Raw genomic sequence first — 22,452 nt, 5'->3', positions numbered from 1 at the left:
ATGGCTTTATTTTGTGTTTTATGTTTTCATTTGTTTTGTAATATTTTTAATGATTATTATTAGAGTAAATATAATAAAGAGTGCAAATAAAGAGAAGTAGAAGATATTCTGTTGTTGGCCTTATAGTACATAATATCTGTACTTGCTAACTGCTGTACTTTTATTTTGAAAAATTTTAAACTTACAGAAAATTTGAAACTGTAATACAATGAACAGTATACCCTTCACCTAGATTCAAGTATTCTTGCAGACATTGTGAAACTTTACCTCAAAACACTTCAGCAGGCAGTTCCTCATAACTGGGACTTCCCCTTATATAACCACAGTACTGTCATCATCACATACTAGAAATATGTCATTATTACAATACTGTTATCTAATAAAGTCCATTAAAGTCCATTGTAACTTGAAAAATTTCTTCAGACACAAGATTCAATCAAAGATCATATCTTGCATTGGGTTACCATAGATTGTTCTCTTTTAATCATGAATCTTACTTTTTTTGTCTTTCATGACATTGACATTTTTGAGGAAACTATACCAGGTGTCTTGTAGGCAGGAATATTGTATTGGCAAGAATATAGTGATGTTGGGTCTGCGTGTCTTTTTTTTTTTTTTTAACAAATAAATGTATTTATTTATTTATTTATTTTTGGCTGTGTTGCGTCTTCGTTGCTGTGCACGGGCTTTCTCTAGTTGCGGCAAGCGGGGGCTACTCTTCATTGCGGTGCATGGGCTTCTCATTGTGGTGGCTTCTCTTGTTGTGGAGAACGGGCTCCAGGTGCGCGGGCTTCAGTAGTTGCAGCATGCGGGCTCAGTAGTTGCGGCACGCGGGCTCTAGAGCACAGGCTCAGTAGTTGTGGCGTATGGGCTTAGTTGCTCCATGGCATGTGGGATCCTCCCAGACCAGGGGTCGAACTCGTGTCCCCTGCATTGGCAGGTGGATTCTTAACCACTGCGCCACAAGGGAAGTCCCTACATCTCTCTCTTTTTTTTCTGAATCGAAGTTTTAGAGTATGAGGAAATACATGGAGTCTTAAATTAATGTGAGTACCACCTCTCTAATATGGTACTTTCGTTCATGGAAGATTTCCTCTAATATAGAAAAGTTTTGCTTCTGCTTTAACATCTTTAGGGTCTTGCTGAAAAGGCTGTTTTAAATGAAAGCAGAAGCAGGAGGTAGCAGTTGTGATAATGCTGTACTTTTTTGTTCAGATACATTAGATCATAAAGTCAGTTCCCTCAGGCTAAGCTTACCTGAGTTTATCATGATGCTTATGGTCTCAAGGGACAATGAATAGAAGTGAATCCCTCCAAGCACCGACTGTTTCACTGTCATACTGTATTTCTCCTGCTTCATTAATGTAAGGGGGGAAAATGCCTTTATTTCCTTTGTAGAAAAGAATAGAATAGAAATCCAGTAACAGTGAGAGAACACAGTTAGCTTGCAGTGGAATTTTTAAAAAATCCTATTAAATAACTTGTAAGCATATATTTTATGGCTAAAATCCTTGAAAAACCTATTAATTGAATCCAATTCTTCCAAGGGCTGAGCTTCTTTGTAGTTATAGGTTAGTCCATTTTGGATATAGCATTTTGTTTTTAGAACATATATTACTCAAACTGTGCTAGGCTATACTGCAGTAGCAACATGGTTTTGTTTTGTTTTTAATATACAAACAAATACCCAGATCTCAATCACTTAAAAAAGGATAATTTCTTGCTCATGTCATCATCTTGTGTAGGTCATTTGGCTATTCTTGGTGGTTTAGAAACTTGGACTGAGGCTGCTTCCATTAAGGGATTCCACACCATCTATTCTTTCAACCTCATGGCTGGGAGAAAGAAAACATGGAGAATACCTATCCACTGTTTTTGTTTTATTTTGTTTTTTAAAATGAAATGACAATTTGGGATTTCACATATAAGTGATATAATGAAGTGTTTGTCTTTCTGTGTCTCGCTTATTTCACTTATCATAATGTCTTCTAGGTCCATCCATGTTGGTGCACATGGTAGGACTTCTTCTCTTAAGGTTGAATAATATTCCATTTTAATTATATACCACATTTTCTTTTTTTCATTCACTTGACCATAGACATTTAGGTTGCTTCACACCTTGACTATTGTGAATAATGCTTCAGTGAACACGGGAGTACAGAGGTCTCTTCAAGGTAGTGGTATCATTTCCTTCAGATATATACCTGGAGTGGGATTGCTGGATCATACAATAGTTCTGTCTTTAATTTCTTGAGTAGCCTCCCTACTGTTTTCCATAATGGCTGCACCAATTTACATTGCCAGCCAACAGTGTATCAGGGTTCCCTTTTCTCCATATCTCCTGATAATAGCCGCCTTAATTGATATGAGATGATACCTTATTGTGGTTTTGATTTGCATTTCCTTGATGACTACTGAACTCATATCCACTCTTAACTGACTTGAATTGGAAGGGACACATGCCACTTCTGCTCTTAGCAGAACTCATTTTATTGATAAAAATGAGTTATGTGGCTTTAACCTAACTATGGGAGGATGGGAAATGTAAGGGAGCACGTGAACTGTTAGGTGATCTATAGGTCACTGGTGTGTGAGGTAGGCATGTGAACATAGGCTTCAAAGGCAAGCCAGCTACTGTTGGGAAACCTTGATTCACATGGTAAAAGGCATGTACTAGCTGGTTTGTTCCTCCTTCCTCCCTCCCTTTACTAGTAAATGGTGCCTTTGTGACCACTGACAAAAAACAGTGAGTGGTGTTTAGACTACAGATAGAGGACTTTGGAAATTGACACATTAAAATTCTTTTTGCAAAACAATGAAAATGTTCAAAGAATAGTACAACTAATATGTTAACACCTTGCATCTTGCCTAGATGACATCTGGCATTATTGAAATGATCATTAATTATGTATAACTCTTCAATTGGTCTTAAGTCCTCAGAATGGAATTGAATAACCATAAGCACTACCTTAGATGGGTGGGGTTTAGGGAGTAGATTTAACCAAACCTTTGGATGATATTAACATGTTGGCTGGCATTCTTAAAATTGACACTTGTCTGATGTATTTGTCCAATACAGTTATTGAAATATATGTTTATAAGGAATGATTATTATAAACAGATTTTAAGAGGAACAGACTGGACTTTAAAAACAGTCTCTCCTTCCCCAAATACTTTATGCATATATTTCTGTAATTTTTTCATTGACCAGATCAAGAGCTTTCTCATGGAAAAGATTTTTATCTTTATCTTTTTAAATCTACAGTGCTTTACATGAGTGCCTGGTATATCAGGAATAATTTCCTCAATAATGTAGGCTGAAAAATAAGTGTTTGCATGTAGTGTGCCAAATCAAATTCTTTTTCCAACCAGCCAAATCATGTGTTCTGCGTTCTGACTCACGTTATAATGTCATTGGTAAGATCTTAGTCTTTTACTAAATGTTAGTGTAGTGTTAGCTAAGTGTTTTACTAAGTCTTTAGTCTTTGACTAAGTGTTAGCTAGTGTTCTATAAAGGTGTTTCATAGCCTTCTATTTTTGTAAATATCTTCATGCCACAGAAAGAAGTTCTGGGAGTACAGAAGGTAATCATAAGTGTTTGTTTAATAGTTAATTTGCTTACAATTTAGCAACTGGAAAATTTCACATGCTGTTACTTTTTCACTTCTGCATTATGATAATTGGTAGGATTAATAACAAATCTGCATTATGATAATTGGTAGGATTAATAACAAATCTGAGACACTTCTAAGTCATCCTGTGTTTTATTTTTTCTAATTAGTTGAAAATCCCCAATGTGTGTAAAGTATATGAGATAAATAGCCAGTGTACTATTTGATTAATCAAAGGCACACTAGTCATAAACCTGGTTGGATTGAAAGAAACTATGTTATACTAAGTAAGAATATTTTGTTTCTCACCCCTCACAGTTTTTTTTAAAAATTATTTTTTAACTTAATTTAATTTTATTTTAGGCAATAGAGATTATGCCAAGGATGATCCGTTGGAGTTTAAGTCCCATCAGTGGTTTGGAGCATCTGTGAGGTCAAAACAGGATAAAATTTTGGTAAGTGTTTTAGATATTTAATAAGTTAACTTCAGTCAATTTATGTGGGAACACAGGAAGTTTTATGCTTGAAAGCTGATAGTAAAATTCAGTGTGCTAAAGGGCAGAGAGTTTAATCAGATAACTTAGCTCTGATCAAAGGCCACCCCTTCTAAGGATACCCTCTCTCTCACCCTTCACAGACTTGGCTTTTGCTACCTTCACCTTCATTCCTACATTGTCCATTTTTTTTTGCCCTACTCGGTGGTTCCCATCAGTTTGTTTCTGTCCAGCCAGGTTTAGGAATAGTGTGCCGTTGATTAATTAAATGCCCTAGTACCTCCTCTCCTTACGAATAAAACACCCCTGCCTTTGCCTCATCGTCCCCTCTGCTACAGTCCCCTTCCTTTGCTCCCCTTTTCAAAGACTTGTTGAAAGTGGTTTCTACAGTAACCATCTCCACTTCCTCACTTCCCATCCTCTTCCCAACCCCTCCTGTCAGGCTCAGGTAGGCATGGGCAGGGTCATCCTTGACTTGCAGGTCAAGAATACTTTTCTTGCCCACTCAAAACCATTCAACAAGGTCATTTGACCCATGCTTTTTGAAATACTTTTCTTTCCTTGGCTCCTGGGACTCTGTACTTTTCTGGTTTTCCCCTTTACCGCTGGTCGCTCTTTTGCCATCTCCTTTAATAGCTCTACTTCAGTTTAGCTTCTAAATGTTGAGGTGTCCCTGAGCTTTGTTCTGGGCCCTTGTCTTCTTCAGCTACACCTTTTACCTAGCTGCTCCTATCCTATCCTTTGGCTCTGAATACAATCTATATATCATAATCCCCAAATCTATAGCTCTAGCTCTTAATTCTCCTTGGATCTTTAGAAGTTGTATTTCCAAACTACCAATTTGACATTTCCATTTGTATATGTCATATATTATTCAAAATGAATGTGGACCAAAATGGAACTGTTACCCTCCATCATAAAGGAAAAACCACAAAAATAAGTATTTCCTTATAAAATTCCCCATCTTAGAGGCACGACTCTCTACCCCATCCACCAGCAAGCCCTGTCAGTTCTGTCTCCAGCTTCCGGAATATATCCCACGGCCCTCAGTAAATCATCATCTCGACTATTTCTACCCTGTACCAAGCCACCGTCGTTCCTCACCTGGGTCAGTGCAGTGGCTCTTCTCATCCCTCTGCTTCCTCTCTTGCCCCAGCTACAACCCATTCTTTATAGAAGGACCAGAGCGAGCCAGAGCATTTCACCTGCCTGATTCAAATAGTCAAGCACTTTTCATCACTCTCAGGGTAAAAATCTTATGCTCCTCCTAGTTTTTATAAGCATCTGCGTAATCCGGTCACCAGCTGCTCTCTCTTTGGTATCATCTCACTCCACCTCACATGTGTAGCTATACTAGTCTTTTTATTCCTTCCATACCAAGTCATTTCAGTTAGATCCTTAGTGTTTGTCCCTCTGCCTATCTTACGCTCATCTTACTGCTTTTCACTTGGGCTGGCTCCTTGTCATTCTGATTTCAGCTCTACTTTCATTTCCTCAGAGAGCCCTTCCCTATTTTAACTACTTGCCTAGTATTTATTATTTTCTTCTTTTTTCCATTGGGTTGTGGGGCATCAGGGAAGGATTTGTTTAGGAAGTGAAATTTCGGCAGAGCTTCAAAGGATGTGTCAAATTTTAGCAATTGGAGGTGAAGGGAGAGGTTGAGGATGGTGGCATTCTAGGCAGAAGGAGGTACAAAGAAGCAAAAATATGCAGAAATGGCAAATACTCCACTCTGGAACATCAGGTACATGTAGAGAAGTGGCAGTCATTTCTTACTTTAAGTTTTTAGGGTAAATATAAAATAGCCCAGTGTTATCTGTAGTGTTTGTATTAAAATGTTTTGCTTCAAAGGGTATTATAGAAAATTCATTGAATTTTTTCCAGCAAATTAAATTGTTATACTTTGGTAGATTACTATGCTGTTAAAAAACATGCATTCTACCACTTTTACATGGTGTTGAAGTCTATAATTCTGAAAGCAAAAAGGTCATAGTTTATTTGGAAAGTAAATAAAATAAGCACTGCAAATTCTTTTACTCTCTTCTTACTTGATAAATTATTTGCTTTATAACTTAGGGATATATTCTACACACATGAGAGTGTTATTTAGTTAAATATTGATTTGGTCTGTGCCCTTCAGTTTAGCACCTAACGTCAAGAAAGGTGCTACTCAAAATAATGATTTTGCTATTTTGAAAAAAAAAAATACCTAGACTCCAAATATGGCCTTTAGAAGCATATGAGAAGAGTACTTTAAAAATCTTTATCCACTACTGTGATAAGGAATTTAAGGTAAAGGATAGGTTTGATTAATTTTTATAAATGCTTATAAAGGTATATTGTAATCTGAGGTAGTATAGATTATATGAAACACTAATTTTTTTCAGAGAATTCTTATGTGTGGACCACCCCCTTTGATTTCAGGCCTGTGCCCCACTGTACCACTGGAGGACTGAAATGAAACAGGAGAGAGAGCCTGTTGGAACATGCTTTCTTCAGGATGGTACAAAGACTGTTGAGTATGCTCCATGCAGATCAAGTATGTATAGGAAATTGACCAGCTTTTACAAAGAGGTTTGGGAAGCCTAGGCTGTTAAAAAAGTGTGTGTGTGTGTGTGTGTGTGTGTTAAAATTTGTAGACATACGGTGCTGTTTGATGACAGCAAAATGAAGGCAATTTTATTAATGTAAAGAAATTTAGAATATGCAGTCAACAGGCTTATCTTTCTCCCTAAGAACTAGTTTTCATCTTCCTTGGTCAGTAATAATTAATATTTGATTTTGGAAATCTGCATTTTTAGTCACTATTAGTCAAAATGTGCTCCCTTGAGCTTCTCTAACAGAGGTGCAGACCCCACAGCTAACGATTCTGATTCAGCAGGTCTGGGTCAGGCCTAGCTACCTTCATTTTTAACAGACAGGGTAATTCTGATGGATACCAGAATTTGAGAACTGCAGCTCTATGTAAATAATGATGTTAAAAGTCAAAAATAATTGTCATAAGGAGCCAGAGTTTTTATAGGAAGGTGAAACATTGGGGTCAGGAGTCAGAGTCTGAATTTCCTTGCTTTTAATCAGTCTCTTTGTCAGTCTGTCGACTAAGCTCACTTCTCTTGATCTAAAAGATCTCACCCTGTTCTCTAATATTATTTGAAATTTCCAATGAAATTTATATTGTGACTAAAGATGATTTTGAGCACTTGTAATTCTGATTATGCTTTTCCAAACTCTGTATACTTTTTCCTTCTTGGAGATTACAGTCCTTTTGCTTCTCCACTATTGTTGAATTGGCCACCACTCCATATCCTCTTTATATCAGAAACATAAAAATAGCTTCTTGAAATGCAGTGTGGTGTTTATACCTGGACCACTTTTTAGGCCATTACTTTTTCTGTTCCACTGGTCACCAGGTAGTGTAGTAAAGAGAATTAATAACAAAAGTACAACATGTAAGACTCTTATTGCTAGACTTTTTTTCCATGTTAGGTAACTTGTGATACCAAAGTATCTATTTAGTCTTCAAAATTCTAAGCCGTTGAACCTCTGAGAAATTGCAGAATGAATTCATTAAACACTTATTTCTTAGCCCACTGCCCTGGCCCTACTTGTTGTAAGTGGGAGGTAAACATGAAAAGAATGATACGTACCCATAACCACTTTATTAGAGTAGGTCAGAAAGCACACGCTGCGAGAATGGAGGAGGTGGGCAGATTTATCCTCAGTGTCTGACTACACCACCTTCTGTTGGTGTTTTGGTCATAGTGCTGTTGTCTTTGGTGGCATGTGGAAAATGTGAGGACTAAATTTGTGTTTTTAATTTCTGTATTGCAAAAATGTTCCTATGGTGAGAAGATAATTTCGTAGCTCTGAAGGATGAGCTAACCCTTATGTGCCAGGCTTGTAACCTATTGTTTATGTGATGGACACACCTGTAAAATCACCTTTATTCTTTTCTGATACATGTGGGAACTGAGATCCAGACAATTGAAGTCATTTTTTTCTACGTCTTATGGTAGTGAGTGATCTAATGAGGATTTTAACCCAGGTCTGTCTTATTCCAAAGGAATCTTTTCCCTGTATTACTAACAATAGAAAATGTTTTCCATTTCTATTTCCTCTGTATTAAGCACAGCTTTTCTACAGAGAATACTGCTTTCAAAAGTGCAGGTTTGGGCCTTCCCTGGTGGTGCAGTTGTTGAGAATCTGCCTGCCAATGCAGGGAACACGGGTTCGAGCCCTGGTCTGGGAAGATCCCACATGCCGCAGAGCAACTGGGCCCTTGAGCCACAACTACTGAGCCAGCGCATCTGGAGCCTGTGCTCTGCAACGAGAGGCCGAGATAGTGAGAGGCCCGTGCACCGCGATGAAGACTGACCCCCGCTCGCCGCAACTAGAGAGGGCCCTCACACAGAAACGAAGACACAACACAGCCAAAAATAAATAAATAAATAAATTTATTAAAAAAAAAAAAAAAATAGTCACAGGACAAGACAGCTCCCATTCTACCATTTAATAGCTTAGAATACTATTCACATGTCATGAAAATTGCTAAACATTACAAGGGAAACACTTAAAAAAAAAAAAGTGCAGGTTTGGATAATTCCTGATGTAAGAAGACAAGAACCCTTCTGAAAACAAGCATTCTAACGATGATCCCTTGAGGATATACTGCCATGTTCAGCTAGTATTTTTCATCATTTTGCCTCTTCAGTAACGACCAGTTCTCTTCTTAACATGTATTTAAAGGATTAAGACTGCATGATGTAGCTGCTCATAATGCTTTCACTTATTTGGTTTAAGCACAGACATTTTAACCTTATTTTCTGAAGTATTTAACATCCAAATCAGATCAGCAAACTATGGCTTGTGAGTCTGTTTTTGTAAATAAAGTTTTATTGGAACATAGTCACACCCATTTGTTTACATGTTATCTATAAAGGGAGAGTTGAGTCCTTGCCACAGAGACTGTATAGCCCCTAAGCCTAAAACATTTATTACCTGGCCCTTTACAGAAGATGTTTGCTCATCCCCGATCTCAATAGTAATACCTCAAATATTAGAAAAAGCAGAGAGAACAATCTTAAAAATATCAAAGTGAATGCCTTTCTTCCTAATAAGCTGGCTTTCAATATCTCTTGATCATTATATGTACATTAGGGCTCAACCTTTGAAGTATTAAGCTACCTGCAGCCCGAAGTGCAAGGGGCAACCTGCCCAGAGAAGAACGCTCAAGAGTGGGAATCTCAGAACTTGGGTTATATTCTTGCACTCTGCCAACAACCTGTATATCTATAGTCATGGGTGATTCATCACTGGTAAAACGCTGATTTAGGCAAAAGACTTCAGAGATGCTATTTTTGTATTTTATGTCTTTTTCATACTTTAATAAATTGTGTAACCCAATGGCTGATTTTACGCGAGGCTGCCAGTTTTGTAGGGCTACATTGCCAACTTCTTGATAACTGCTTGTTTTGGTGGTGGTAGTTTGTGGGTTTTGTTGTTGTTCATTTGTTTGTTGTTTGCTTTCTTTTTTTTAACACCTTTATTGGAGTATAATTGCTTTACAATGGTGTGTTAGGTTCTAATTTATAACAAAATGAATCAGCTATACGTATACATATACATATATCCCCATATCTCCTCCCTCTTGCGTCTCCCTCCCCCCCTCCCAATCACTCTAGGTGGTCACAGAGCACTGAGCTGATCTTCCTGTGCTATGCAGCTGCTTCCCACTAGCTATCTATTTTACATTTAGTAGTATATATAAGTCCATGCCACTCTCTCATTTCGTCTCAGCTTACCCTTAACCTTCCCCGTGTCCTCAAGCCCATTCTCTATGTCTGTGTCTTAATTCCTGTCCTGCCCCTAGGTTCTTCATAACCAATTTTTTTTTTTAGATTCCATATATATGTGTTAGCATACGGTATTTGTTTTTCTCTTTCTGACTTACTTCACTCTGTATGACAGACTCTGGGTCCATCCACCTCATGCTTTTGTTTTTAACGTGACCTATATGGATCTGTGGAACGTCACTCTATAAAAGTTTACCTGATTACTGATTATGTTTGCTTTTGGCTTCTCATTACTGTATCTATGACCATTCTTGGCATTATACAATAGGCTAAATGTCTTTCTGTTCTAAAAGTGCCTGAACCACAAATCATATGATTGAAATACTCTTTCATCTCCATGCTCAGACTGAGTCTTTGTTCTTTCTGTCTACTTTCTGATGATAATGTTATTTGCATATAGATTTTTCTCAGTTGTGATTTCTAGTTTGTTTTTTCTTCCCCTTGACGGTTGCTTAGGGAATTATAAATGCACTTCTGGCTTGAGATAGTGCAGCCTAGTGGTGTAGACACTCCTCACCTCAGGTCCATGCTCTTTTATTTACTAGATGGTTTACCAGAGTCAAGTTCCTTAATTTCTGTGAGCCTCAGTTTTCTTATATGTAAATTGTGACTAATAATAGTATCTCTCATAGAATTGCTGTATAGATTTTAAAAGATTTTAAATGCTTTAGTACGGTACTGGGCTCACAGAAATTAAGGGCTTAATAAACATTAGCTGCTCTTACTATCATAACCAATAACATTATTTATAATATTGTCAGGCTTAACAAATAGCAGAAATATTAATTGTCCATAGAAATAAAAACAAAAGCCTTCACTGAAGTAGATTATAGTCAACATAAAATTCTTTACATTCGCACTGTTTAATAGGTACCTGTTAACATTTTAAAGGACGGTTATGTTTCTAGCTGGATGTTCTGGGAAACCAAATAAAGTAGATAATTGTACAGTATGATAATCAAAAAAGGATGTCTTTATAAATAGCTTGAAATAGTTCCCCAGATGCAACTCGAATAAAGGAAATAAACGGCTGACTTGAGGTCGGGGCAGAATTCCTTAGTATGATTCACTAGACACTGGAAGCCCCAGCCCTGCATTTTCCCATTGCCTCTTGGTTACAAAAATTTACATTGGGGTAGCATTATACTCTTGAGGCTATTTTCTAAAAAAAATTCTAAATTTAGATATTAAGTGTGTAATCTTGGGGCAGTTCCCAGGTTTTAAAATGGGTTCAAAATTTTAGATGGGATTATTTGACAAAAATTCTTGTGAGTTGTCCTCATGACTGAAAGTAGATATTTTTGGTTCCTGTATTTGGGTGGCAAATACAGGAATACTATAGCAAAATTATTTAGATATTGTGACATTGACTACAAGAATTCCTTGATGACTGAAGAGCAGCTGTTTTTCATTGTTGCTTATTATCCTCAAAATAAAACAAGGAAGAGTCTTCAGGCTCACTGTTACTTCTAGGTACAGTATTACTCATGATTAGAGTTAATTTATTATTAATTAGAGTTAATTATTATTGGCCAATTTAATAATTGAGTATAAAGGAGTAAAACAATTGAGTCTATTATCATTTGGAGAATACTTAAAAGTGTCATGTTTAAAAAAGTTGACTTTCTAAATGTGTTGTGAGAGTAGTTTTCGTATTTTGCTCATTGCAGAATATTAAATTAGGGTCTGGCCATCTCCCCAAATTCTGAACTACTTTTTTTCAGGTTTGTTGTTGTTGTTGGATATAAATGTATATATAGGAAATGTATCAGGAATGTAGGTATCTCCTTTAAGTATTCATAATAACTTAGTGAAGACCTAACAACTGTAGGAGAATAATAGTAAGAAATAGAAATTTCAGATTGGAGTTTTTAACTCGATTAAAACTCATCATTGTTTTATGAAATCAAAGTATGAGTCATAACTAGTAATTTTTTTAAAATGGAATGAAATATAATATGTGTATGTTGGGTTGTGTGGGCTATGATATAAACTATAATCTTGTGGGTTGTGGTTAAAAATAAAAAGTTTGAAATCCACCATCTTAGGTGATCTTTCTGTCCCCTGCTGACTGGTCCAGGTACTTTCATCTCTCTCTGTTGCCATTTCTGATTAATGGGTGCTGGTAAACATGCATACTAACTTTTTTTTTTTTTTTTTTTTGCGGTATGCGGGCCTCTCAGTGCCGTGGCCTCTCCCGTTGCGGAGCACAGGCTCCAGACGCGCAGGCTCAGCGGCTGTGGCTCACTGGCCCAGCCGCTCCGCGGCATGTGGGATCCTCCCAGACCGGGGCACGAACCCGTGTCCCCTGCATGGGCAGGCGGACTCCCAACAACTGCGCCACCAGGGAAGACCCATACTAACTTTTTTAGAATGTGTTAATAACTCATTAAGTGCCTGAGTGAATGAACACTCTCAGATACTAGTACATTATCTTACAGTTAGAGTGATATCAGATTTTTCTTATGTTTTGTTTTGTGTTGTTTGTTTTGGGGTTTGTGTATATTTCCAATCTTTTTATTTTAGAAAATATTGATGCTGATGGACAGGGATTTTGTCAAGGAGGATTCAGCATTGATTTTACTAAAGTAAGTTCTCATTTAAGACTGAGTGAGATTCAGATCTACCTTATTATCTAAGCCATGGTTAAAAATTAACTGGTTAATACTTCAGATTCTCTGTAACTATTACCTGTTTTATGAAAACAGCTAATAAAAATGACCCATGCATTTTGATATCTGTTGCTTTATATTATTCTCTCCCTAGGAGACATTGCTTGTTTGAAATAGACATCAAAATGGAATGAAGGACAGTAGAAAATCTCCTGAGTAGAAGATAGATAGCTGTTATGACTTAATATTAATATTAGAATTTCCAGTTGGATAAATTTATAGACTATTAAACCTTTCTATTTTTGACTGAAATTGAGTTTTTATAAAAGCTAGCAATGGGAGCTTTCTTACAAAATCAGAGTTTAGTTACATAAAAGTTGAAAAACATGCTTATTTACCATCTATTATGTGCCTACAGGCAACAAGTAAAGTTGAAGCAATTTAATTATTGTAAGAAATCTCATATACAGGGCTCTATGTATTTTTAACTAAGCTGATATGCTCTCTAGAGTTGATAGTTTTTAAGCTATTTTTTAAAAATAAGAATTCCATTTATATTTTCAGAGGAAATTTTTCTTAAGTACTTTTCTTTATGTAATTTTCTTTTGTGTGTTGGGGTTTTTTTTTTGTGGGATATATGAACATTTTGAATATCAAATTGAGACTATTAATTACTCCTAGAGAAGTCTCAAAAATACATTGCTTGGTTAAAAGTAGAGCTTCCTTAGAAAGCTTAATATGGCTTTCTTAGAAAATGCAAACAGAAGTGCCTTAAATTTATTAAAACAACAGAAACTATAATCATGATTCAGAAAAACTAATAAAGCATTTTCTTATTTTTTTAAATTTGTATTTTGTCTGTATTAAAATTTTTTTTCTAGATTAGGTACTGGTAATTATAGTTGACTCTCCTTATTAAGTAATTGATTTTAATTCACTCAATTTGAAATTCATAATTCAAAGCTTATTCATAATTACTTATAATTTAAAATTTAAGGAAGCAAAACAAAGAGAGGTAAAGTATATTAATGCATATTAGGTTTCAGCTCATATGATGTGTTTTCAAATAGGTGTTGTATTAAAGCAAAAAGTGTCCTTATTTTCTGTACTTATGCCAGTACAACTATAACCCCAGAAATATTCCCATACTATGAACAGTCATTGCTATATTAACTGTTTGCTTTCTTCAACTCATTTCTGAAAAATGGTGTCATTTTAAAGCAGACAACTTAGAAATATCTTTTACATAGCCATGGCCAGAGGTTGTTGAAAGCTTGAAAGGCTATATGTCCATTTGGAGAGAGAAAAATTTTCTCTTAACCTCCAGCAAGAGGAAATTTTTTTTTTTTTTTTTAAGAGGAAATTTTAAAATATTATGTTCAAACACTAACTACCTTGAATTAGATACTTATAATTTGTTACAGATGTAAGAAATGCTAGTCAAGTATAATTTGTATATATAATAAACCCTGAAAATTTTACCCTCTAACCTCACTCTTGTTTAGATATGCAAGACACTAAAATTTTTCCTTTAGCTGAAAAATTTTTACTGATTATTAGAAAGGAAATTTGCCTATGTAGTCACAAAGGTAATATACAGAATTAAGGAGTGACTTTTTTCTTACTGTAACCAATAATACTATGCTGATGGCACTTCATACTACGTGTGTGAAGCAGCCAAGATCTACGAATCTATATGTATATATATGTTTGTATATTTTCACATATTAAGTGAATATAAGTTTCCTTTTTGATATTTATTGCATTGTGTTTTAGAAAAAGTATAGTGAAAATTACTGAATTAGATGAGTTTAAGACTTATGATTTTGTTTGCTTTAATATATACGTGTTTAATATATGCATATAATATTTGTATATATATGTCATATATACATATATACTTGTATATGTAGCTTTTATGTTTATTACATTGCTCTCCATTTTTAAAGATACCTGTTTTAAAATATGTATCTTTTTGTTTGATTTAATCTAGGCTGACAGAGTACTTCTTGGTGGTCCTGGTAGCTTTTATTGGCAAGGTAGGTTAATCTTTCAAAAACTACCCGATAATGACTGTGTTTCAGACTCATCTGGCTTATCATGTGCCTATGAAACCTTTCAAATTATTTTAAACAAAGAAATGGAAAAATAAAATTTAAATGTATAATCACTATCTTTGTATAAATTGTATAAAAATTGTATACAATTTTTTTAAAAAGGACTATAACATCATATAAGGTGTATGTAAAATATATAAATAACATAATATATAACGTATATTATATATATTCCTGGTAGAAAATAAACTGAATATTTTAAAAGTAAATTATAAAGTAAATTAATAAAATAATTTATTTTTATTGTTTATGATATGTACTTTTTCATCTCTGTACTTCAGAGGAAATGATGTAATTAAGCATTAGAAAGTGTGTGGAACTGATTTGTAATAGGTAAATTGTGGCCTTCCAAAAGCTCATGGTTTTAAACTTAATTTGAATTTGCACATTAAAATATTTAAATGGTTATTTTCTCATTAATCGCTGACATCAAGAATGATTTCTTTGTGTTTGGGGAGTTTTTTAAATAGAGGATCTTATTAAGTTTCAAAAGAATATATTAAACTGGCATTGACGATTGATGTAAAGATAAAACACTACGTTCTTTAGTCATTTTCTGAGGACTAATAAAATTACCATTTGAACAAATGTATAACAGATCATTATTTTCTGACAGTTTGAAAATAGGTAACTATATCTGCTTATTTTCTTAGTTTATGATTCATTTATCATTAGAGACACATTTATTTAGTCAATATAGTCACATGTTTATTTTCTGCTAAAAAGTGCCATTTACCAGATTCTGTTATTCAAGCATTGTCAATATTTGGAAGAACTGGAAAATCTATGACTATATTGATTTGCAAGTACTTTCTGATTCTGAATTTTACTTCTGTATTCTGCACTCTGCTTTCTTTACTTGCTTCCTTGTAGGAAAACCTGTGCTTTTGCTTTATAGAAAGGGAAACTAAAAGAGATTTGCTGAAGGAAAACAGGATGGAAGGAAAATAAGAAGGAATGAGAAATGGGAATAAGTGAAAAATTGGAAGGGATGGCAAAGGAGAAAAAAGAAAAATCAGGCATTTGAATTTGAAAAAAATTTTGAATTTCTATGAATTGTACCTCTTGGAAAATGAAATGATTTAGGAAAATTATACTTGAGTTTTACAGTTTTACAATAAAAATTAAAATAGCGGCTCTGACTCTATGTAAGAAAATAGATATTAATGCTTTCTAATTAGCTATAAAACATGGATTTATTTTTCTTCTTTACTGCTAGGTATGTCATTCAGTGGAAGGGAGGGAAGTGTCTGATGAGCATGTGAGGGAACCAAAGATAGATTTTGTGATTCTGAGTCAGGACTCTTTGTTAACTCTGCCTTTTTAAGAGACACAGCTGTGAACATGTTTAAATGACTTGTTCTTTTAAGCATGCACAATGTATGCATTCCTGTATATTATAAATTAGGACAGATACTATTAATATTATATTCACTAGAGATTTATTATAAATGGTATATAATATGTAACTGAAAACTCAGTGACTGGGCGGAGAATATTTTGTTTTAATAAGATTAAAATCAGCACGTTTCACCGTGAATACGTAAGATATTAGGATGAATTTTTCTATAGATCTCAGAATTGTCTCTGTAAGAATAGAGAAAATTATAATGGTGTTTTATTCCAAAGACATGATAAGTTTTCCTGTGTTCTTTGATTCAAGAAAGATTTAATGAATCCCTCCTATGTGTTAGGTACTGTTTAGGCACAGAGGGTAAAGTAGTGACCCAGACAGAAAGTGTTTCTGCCCTACAAACTCAGCTTATGTGACTGGAAAAATTGGAACAAGATTAATATCTTTAGCTATTATGATTTTCTTTCTGAAATAGCAGAAATGAAGAGATTATTTTTCATATGTTATGGAGATGGCATTTGATAAATCAAACAACCTTTCTTGGGGCAGGGAGGCAGTCGATTTTTATGTAGTTCTCTGGATTTCTTGTGTACTTAATAACTTAAGGTTGGGAAGAAAAGTGAACTCACTCATTCAGGCTGCTTTCATAAAAGTGTCCAAATAACTTGTTAAACAAATCAGTTTAACAAATTATTATGAAGGTAAAAGTAATTATTTCAGTAGGTTTTTCAAATTCTAACTTGAAATTTGGTTTGGAAACAATCTTTGATTTTATGATTCCATTTATTTAACATTGATTTTTTTTTAGTGAATTAAAACTAATTCTGCATTTATAAATTTTTGTTTTTTAGCAGAGACTAATTTTAAGTACTAGCTTGAATAGAAATAATTATGACTTAAAAATAATCAAATTTCAGATTTAGTATTATGAAGAAGAGTTATTTAGGCTAATAATTAGAAATACATATCTAATCTATTTTCTTTCATGCAGGTGCTCTCCATCATCTGTGTCATAAAGTTCCCATTAGAAACTTGTCATTTATTTTATATATTTTTTTCAGGTCCACACATTTCAAATTATAATTTATTTTTTGTATTTATTTCAGGTCAGCTCATTTCAGATCAAATAGCAGAAATTGTATCTAAATATGACCCCAAAGTTTATAGCATCAAGTATAATAACCAGTTAGCAACTCGGACTGCACAAGCTATTTTTGATGACAGTTACTTGGGTAGGTAAAATCAAAATATGGATTCATTTTCTGGTGTTGTGGTGGATTTGTCCTGTATTTACATATGCTGCTTTCAGTAGGAAAATCTTTTATGTGAAATAGATTAAGATTTTCTTAAAATATAGGGAACATATTTGTTATGAATACTTAGGTTATACTGTATGTCAGTAACTGAAATTTAAAAGCATGATTATTAACACAATGATAATAATAATAGATAACCTTTAAGATATGCTTGACCCGTCCTGGGCATTGTTCTAAGTGCTTACTTGTATTAACTCATTTAGTCCTCACAACAGGTCTATGAAAGTGTCCTAATGTTTTACTCCCATTTTATAGATAAAGAAACAGGCACAGAGAGGCAAAATAATTTGCCTAAAGCCCCTCACTTGTAACTTGCTTTTCTGAGATTCCAACCCAGGCAGTCTGACTCCTGAACTTTTATTCACTATGTTAAACTACAGTTTTGGTTTAGGATTTATTAACTTTTGTTCTCTCTCTTTAAATTTCTCATATTCATTAAACCAAAAAATACATGACAGAAATAGTATTGTGCTGATTGAGAAAACCTGTTGTCGCTTCTTTATGATGAATGCAGATTTACCCTGTTTTTAACTGACTCCTTTGTAAAGTTGATAAAACAGGTTTATATTTCTAACAGAGATATACTGTTTAAGTATTTAACTCCATTATTTTCTTTAAGATATATTTGTCATATACATATGAATCTATTACTCCTAGAGGACAAAATATTACATAATTAAAGGAATTACTTGAAGATATTTTCCAGGAAAGCTTAGTCAGCAAGTATGCTGAAGATAACCAGTCCTGCCCTGATGGTGTCTTACCTTTGGTTCCCCTTTAGGTTACTCAGTGGCCGTCGGAGATTTCAACGGTGATGGCATAGATGGTATGATGCACTTGAACTATATTTAATCCTCTTTAAAAAAATGAGGCTAAGCATTTGAAACAAGTGGCATAGAAAAATTTCAGCAATTAAAGAGTTTTGATATTGAGCTTGGTCTCTGGTAAACTTTCTCTAGCAGCCAAGGGGGCTGAGGGCCTCAGTGACCTCTTGTCTGCTCCTTTCCAGGCCCCAGCACTTCAGTTATTTCTTCAGCTCCTTCATTCTTGATTTCAGCAGATTCAGTTCTCTTGGAGAGGCATAGTTTAATAGTTTCTTCTTTCTTCAGGCCCGTAATTTGTAACCTTCCAAGCTCTGTCAGTAAGGCTGTTACCCCATCCTCTCTCTGTTCATCTTCAGAGCTCAATCTGGGGATCCTAGGCTCTACCTGATTTTGATCACATTTCTGTGCCACTGCTACCTCTACCCTGTTTCACTTTGCTCTGAATTATCTTTCATTACTGTATGTTTAGCTTTTCTTCATTCTTAAGCCCTTTTCTCTTGTCTCTTCTCTTTCACAAGACTGTGAATACCTTGAGGGCACACATGCATTTATTTGAGGTTCTCAAGAATCTTTCCATGTTTCTTAAAGATTTGATTTTGTGGTTAAAAAATGCTGGGGTCATTTATTATGGAGTACCAAGTTTTTAAAATCTCTTACTCATTGTCTACTGAAATAATACTTAAAGCTTTCTGACATAACCACTTACTCCTGCAGTTGCCAATACTGGCCTTAAAAATGAGTAATTAAGTTTTTTCTTTTCAGACTTTGTTTCAGGAGTTCCAAGAGCAGCAAGGACTTTGGGAATGGTAGGAAAGTTAAAAGGTGTTTTCTAAAAATATCTGGGTTGTTTTATATTTTACTCTATTTCATATGCTTTTGTTTTTCCTGCACAGGTTTATATTTATGATGGGAAAAATATGTCCTCCTTACACAATTTTACTGGTGAACAGGTATGCTTTTAAAGTGTTGTGTTTTGTTTTATTTTTTTTCTCACTTAACATTTTAACACCAGCACTTCCTAATGTCTTTAAAACTTTTCTTAGTAATATTCTGATGGTTTAATATTCAATATATAGTAACTGTTTAATATTTGATATTATAGATATAAAATAAGCTTTAAATATTTCTCCTTTGTTTTAACCAAAGTGATTTGTTTAAGTAAAGACTTGTAATTGCCCTAATAGCTTTTTTTTTTTAAAGGAAATGCAGAATCTAATTGCACACATACAAAACCAAAAAATTCCTTTTTCCTTGCTGATGATATTAAATTATCGTTTAAAAAATGATCTCTGCCTTTTAATTTTATTAGATGTAAAACAAAGCATGGCCCAGATGTGTTTACTGTAGATATTACAAGTAAACTTCATTTGTGCTACAAGAAATAAAACATTCTTCAGTTAAAACTTAGTACTAGACATTCTCTACAATTACAGGCGTTTTATAATATTCTGTATTGTATGACTCAGAGATTGAAGTGGTAAGTTAGTACAGACATACCTTGTTTTATTGTGTTTTATTTTACTACACTTCATAGATTCTGCGTTTTTTACAAATTGAAGGTTTGTGGCAACCCTGAGTTGTCAGATGATGGTTAGTATTTTTTAGCAATAAAGTATTTTTAAATTAAGATATGTACATTGTTTTTTTTAGACATCATGCTATTGCACACTTAATAGACTATATAGTATAGTGTAAATGTAAATTTTATATGTACGGGAAACCAAAAAATTTGTGTGACTGACTTTATTAGGCTATTTGATTTGTTGTGGTGGTCTGGAACTGAACCTGCAATGTCTCCGAGGTACGCCTGTAATGATAAAGGAAAAATTAATCAATAGGTAGAGAAAAAACGTCTCAGTTTGCAGATCTGGGATTTAAGCCCACTTCTTGTTCAGTTGACTCTGTTGGGCTTTGTGAGAGGATTGATAGGATGGGAAACTAGACCCAAGGTCCCCAGTAACCTCTTCCCGTTTGTGTGGTGGTCAGGGTTGACACCTGCAGTTGACAGCCATTAGGCTTGTGGCAGGGGTGGCTGTCCCTTTGTGCTGTTGTGACTTCTTCACCTCAAGCAGCTTCTCCTGTCCAATGACCACGTGTGTCTCTGGATCTTGTACTTGATCCTTGATGCTTTCTTTCTCTGTTCTTCCTCAGCTCTTTTGTGGGGGAAAGCACGGGCTTTCCATTAGGACAGACGTGGGCTCTCACTACTCACTACTACATTGGGCAGGGTGTTTCCCACTGTAAATCTGGTGGCTCATGTATAAAAATAGGGATACTGGTAACTTGCTCATGGGGTTGTGGTGAGAATCAAAGGAAAATATTTTAGTGATAATACCCAGGCCAGGACTTGTCTCAGTAAATGCCATCCTTTCTTTACAGTTTCAGGCCTGATGCCCTGAGAGACCAAGGCCCAAGAATAGTATTCTGTTAAATTCCAGTCAGCACTTCATCATGGTACCCCAAATACAATGCACTTTATTACCTTGTGATTGAACACAGATTGCACTTTTCATTTTCTCAATTATACTGTATAAATTCAAAATAGATTAACATATTAATCTCCCATATCATTCCCTCCTGATAGCTCAGCTAATCAAATTTTGGAAGCTTTGCTAACTTTACGTTTTTTTGGTTTGTTGACTCATCCTTCATTTTAGTTTGTCTTTAATCTCTCACCTCTCCTAGTTTTGTATGTCGGAGTCTCTTTAGAACTTTCCTTTTTCACATGTATTTCCAGCCAGGCTGCTCTGTCTGTGATGGCCAGCAGTCTCCTGTGGTGGGGAGAGGACATTCTTTCTCCCTCTGCAAAACAAGCCCATGATAAAACCAAGTACATTTGTACTGTGTGTAATTCAAAAGCAAAACCACTGGCACATAGTTGATTGAGATGTGAAACAAAAATGAATTCCAGTCTCTATCTTTCCGAACAGTAATTTCTTTAGAGTTGTAGTGGTTTCACATAGGAAGAACCATTTATGACCTATTAATAATAATTATTTTTACTGCATAGGCATCATTTATAACTTCTTGGGTTCAGTTGAAACATCTGTTTGTGACTGTTTCTCTTTCTGGTAGTGTGTTTGTCTGGTGTGCTTTGGGTAAGTGGAGAGGAAGGGAGACAGTAGGTGGGGCCTTGGAAGGAGGCTTGATTGTATTTGGACTTAAATGGCATGTGCTGAAGACACCAAAATGATATACATGTGCTATGTCTTGCCAGTAAATCTAGGAGAGTATGCAAGCCTCATTAACTGATTGTCATTGTTTTGGTAGTATAAACGAAAGAAGAAATTTAGATTGAAGCACTATATGCAGAGAAAAAAATAACCCTTTCTATTTCATAAATATACAACAAATATTAACTGTCTAAGCTAGTTGGATGAAATGTAAACATTTCATTTTCATCTTATTATCCAGATGGCTGCATATTTTGGATTTTCTGTCGCTGCCACTGACATTAATGGGGATGAGTAAGTTTAAAAAAATGTTTCCAGAAACAGTTTTCCTCTGTGTTTATGAACGCTTTACTAAAACTAAACATTTTTTCTTCTGTTTCTCTGTCCCCTTCCTGCTAATCTTTCTATTTAAGGAACCGATTTGAAGCAACCTTAATCACAAATACTAGAAAACCTTTATGTTGTCAATAATTTCTTTCAATAGCTTTTATAATATGAAGGAATAAAGTAACTTTATGAATTACTCATAGTTTCTTAAAAGAGCTGAAGGAAGGCTTGAATTAGAAATGATCATTTCAAATGTGGCTATACGAGCTGTAGAAAGAGGAAAACTTGAGTTTTAATAAGAAAGAAAATGATTATTAGTAGTCACATGGAATTTGATCTTGCTTTTGGTGAAAAAGATTATGTTTTTTAGTTACGCAGACGTATTTATTGGAGCGCCTCTCTTCATGGATCGTGGTTCCGATGGCAAACTCCAGGAGGTGGGGCAGGTCTCAGTGTCTCTGCAAAGAGCTTCGGGAGACTTCCAGACAACCAAACTGAATGGGTTTGAGGTCTTTGCAAGGTTCGGCAGTGCCATAGCCCCTTTGGGAGATCTGGACCAGGACGGCTTCAATGGTAAGGTCAAAGTTTATAACAGCTGTGTGTCCTGATTTTCTGTGTCCACCTGGAAAAGTCCTGTACCCCACGCATAGAAGTTCACTTGAACAAACCTCCTTCCTGGAAAGAAGGATTTGAGTGACACACGAGGTTCAATGACAAGTTGCTCGTTTTCCTTAAAAATCAGAGCAAATTTTTCAAAAGTTGATTCTCATGA

The 22,452-nt window shown here is 35.0% G+C and overlaps 1 protein-coding gene across 2 annotated transcripts in view; it reads left to right on the top strand.

Moving 5' to 3' along the window:
- ITGAV (integrin subunit alpha V) overlaps window positions 1–22,452 on the top strand; it is an 85,228-nt gene that overhangs the window by 27,914 nt on the left and 34,862 nt on the right. For both annotated transcript variants that reach the window (XM_024750649.1, XM_024750648.1), the window contains exons 3-12: window positions 3,975–4,066; window positions 6,530–6,644; window positions 12,484–12,545; window positions 14,563–14,608; window positions 17,147–17,272; window positions 18,138–18,182; window positions 18,943–18,986; window positions 19,074–19,130; window positions 21,595–21,647; window positions 22,051–22,253. In XM_024750649.1, coding sequence (XP_024606417.1) covers window positions 3,975–4,066; window positions 6,530–6,644; window positions 12,484–12,545; window positions 14,563–14,608; window positions 17,147–17,272; window positions 18,138–18,182; window positions 18,943–18,986; window positions 19,074–19,130; window positions 21,595–21,647; window positions 22,051–22,253 — 843 coding nt within the window. The remainder of the gene's footprint in view (window positions 1–3,974; window positions 4,067–6,529; window positions 6,645–12,483; window positions 12,546–14,562; window positions 14,609–17,146; window positions 17,273–18,137; window positions 18,183–18,942; window positions 18,987–19,073; window positions 19,131–21,594; window positions 21,648–22,050; window positions 22,254–22,452) is intronic.

This window comes from Neophocaena asiaeorientalis, unplaced genomic scaffold (assembly GCF_003031525.2).
Source record: "Neophocaena asiaeorientalis asiaeorientalis breed wild unplaced genomic scaffold, Neophocaena_asiaeorientalis_V1.1 scaffold172, whole genome shotgun sequence".
Lineage (NCBI taxonomy): Eukaryota > Metazoa > Chordata > Mammalia > Artiodactyla > Phocoenidae > Neophocaena > Neophocaena asiaeorientalis.
The sequence above is the reverse complement of the archived record's forward strand: the minus strand, read 5'-3'. Positions and strand labels throughout refer to the sequence as shown.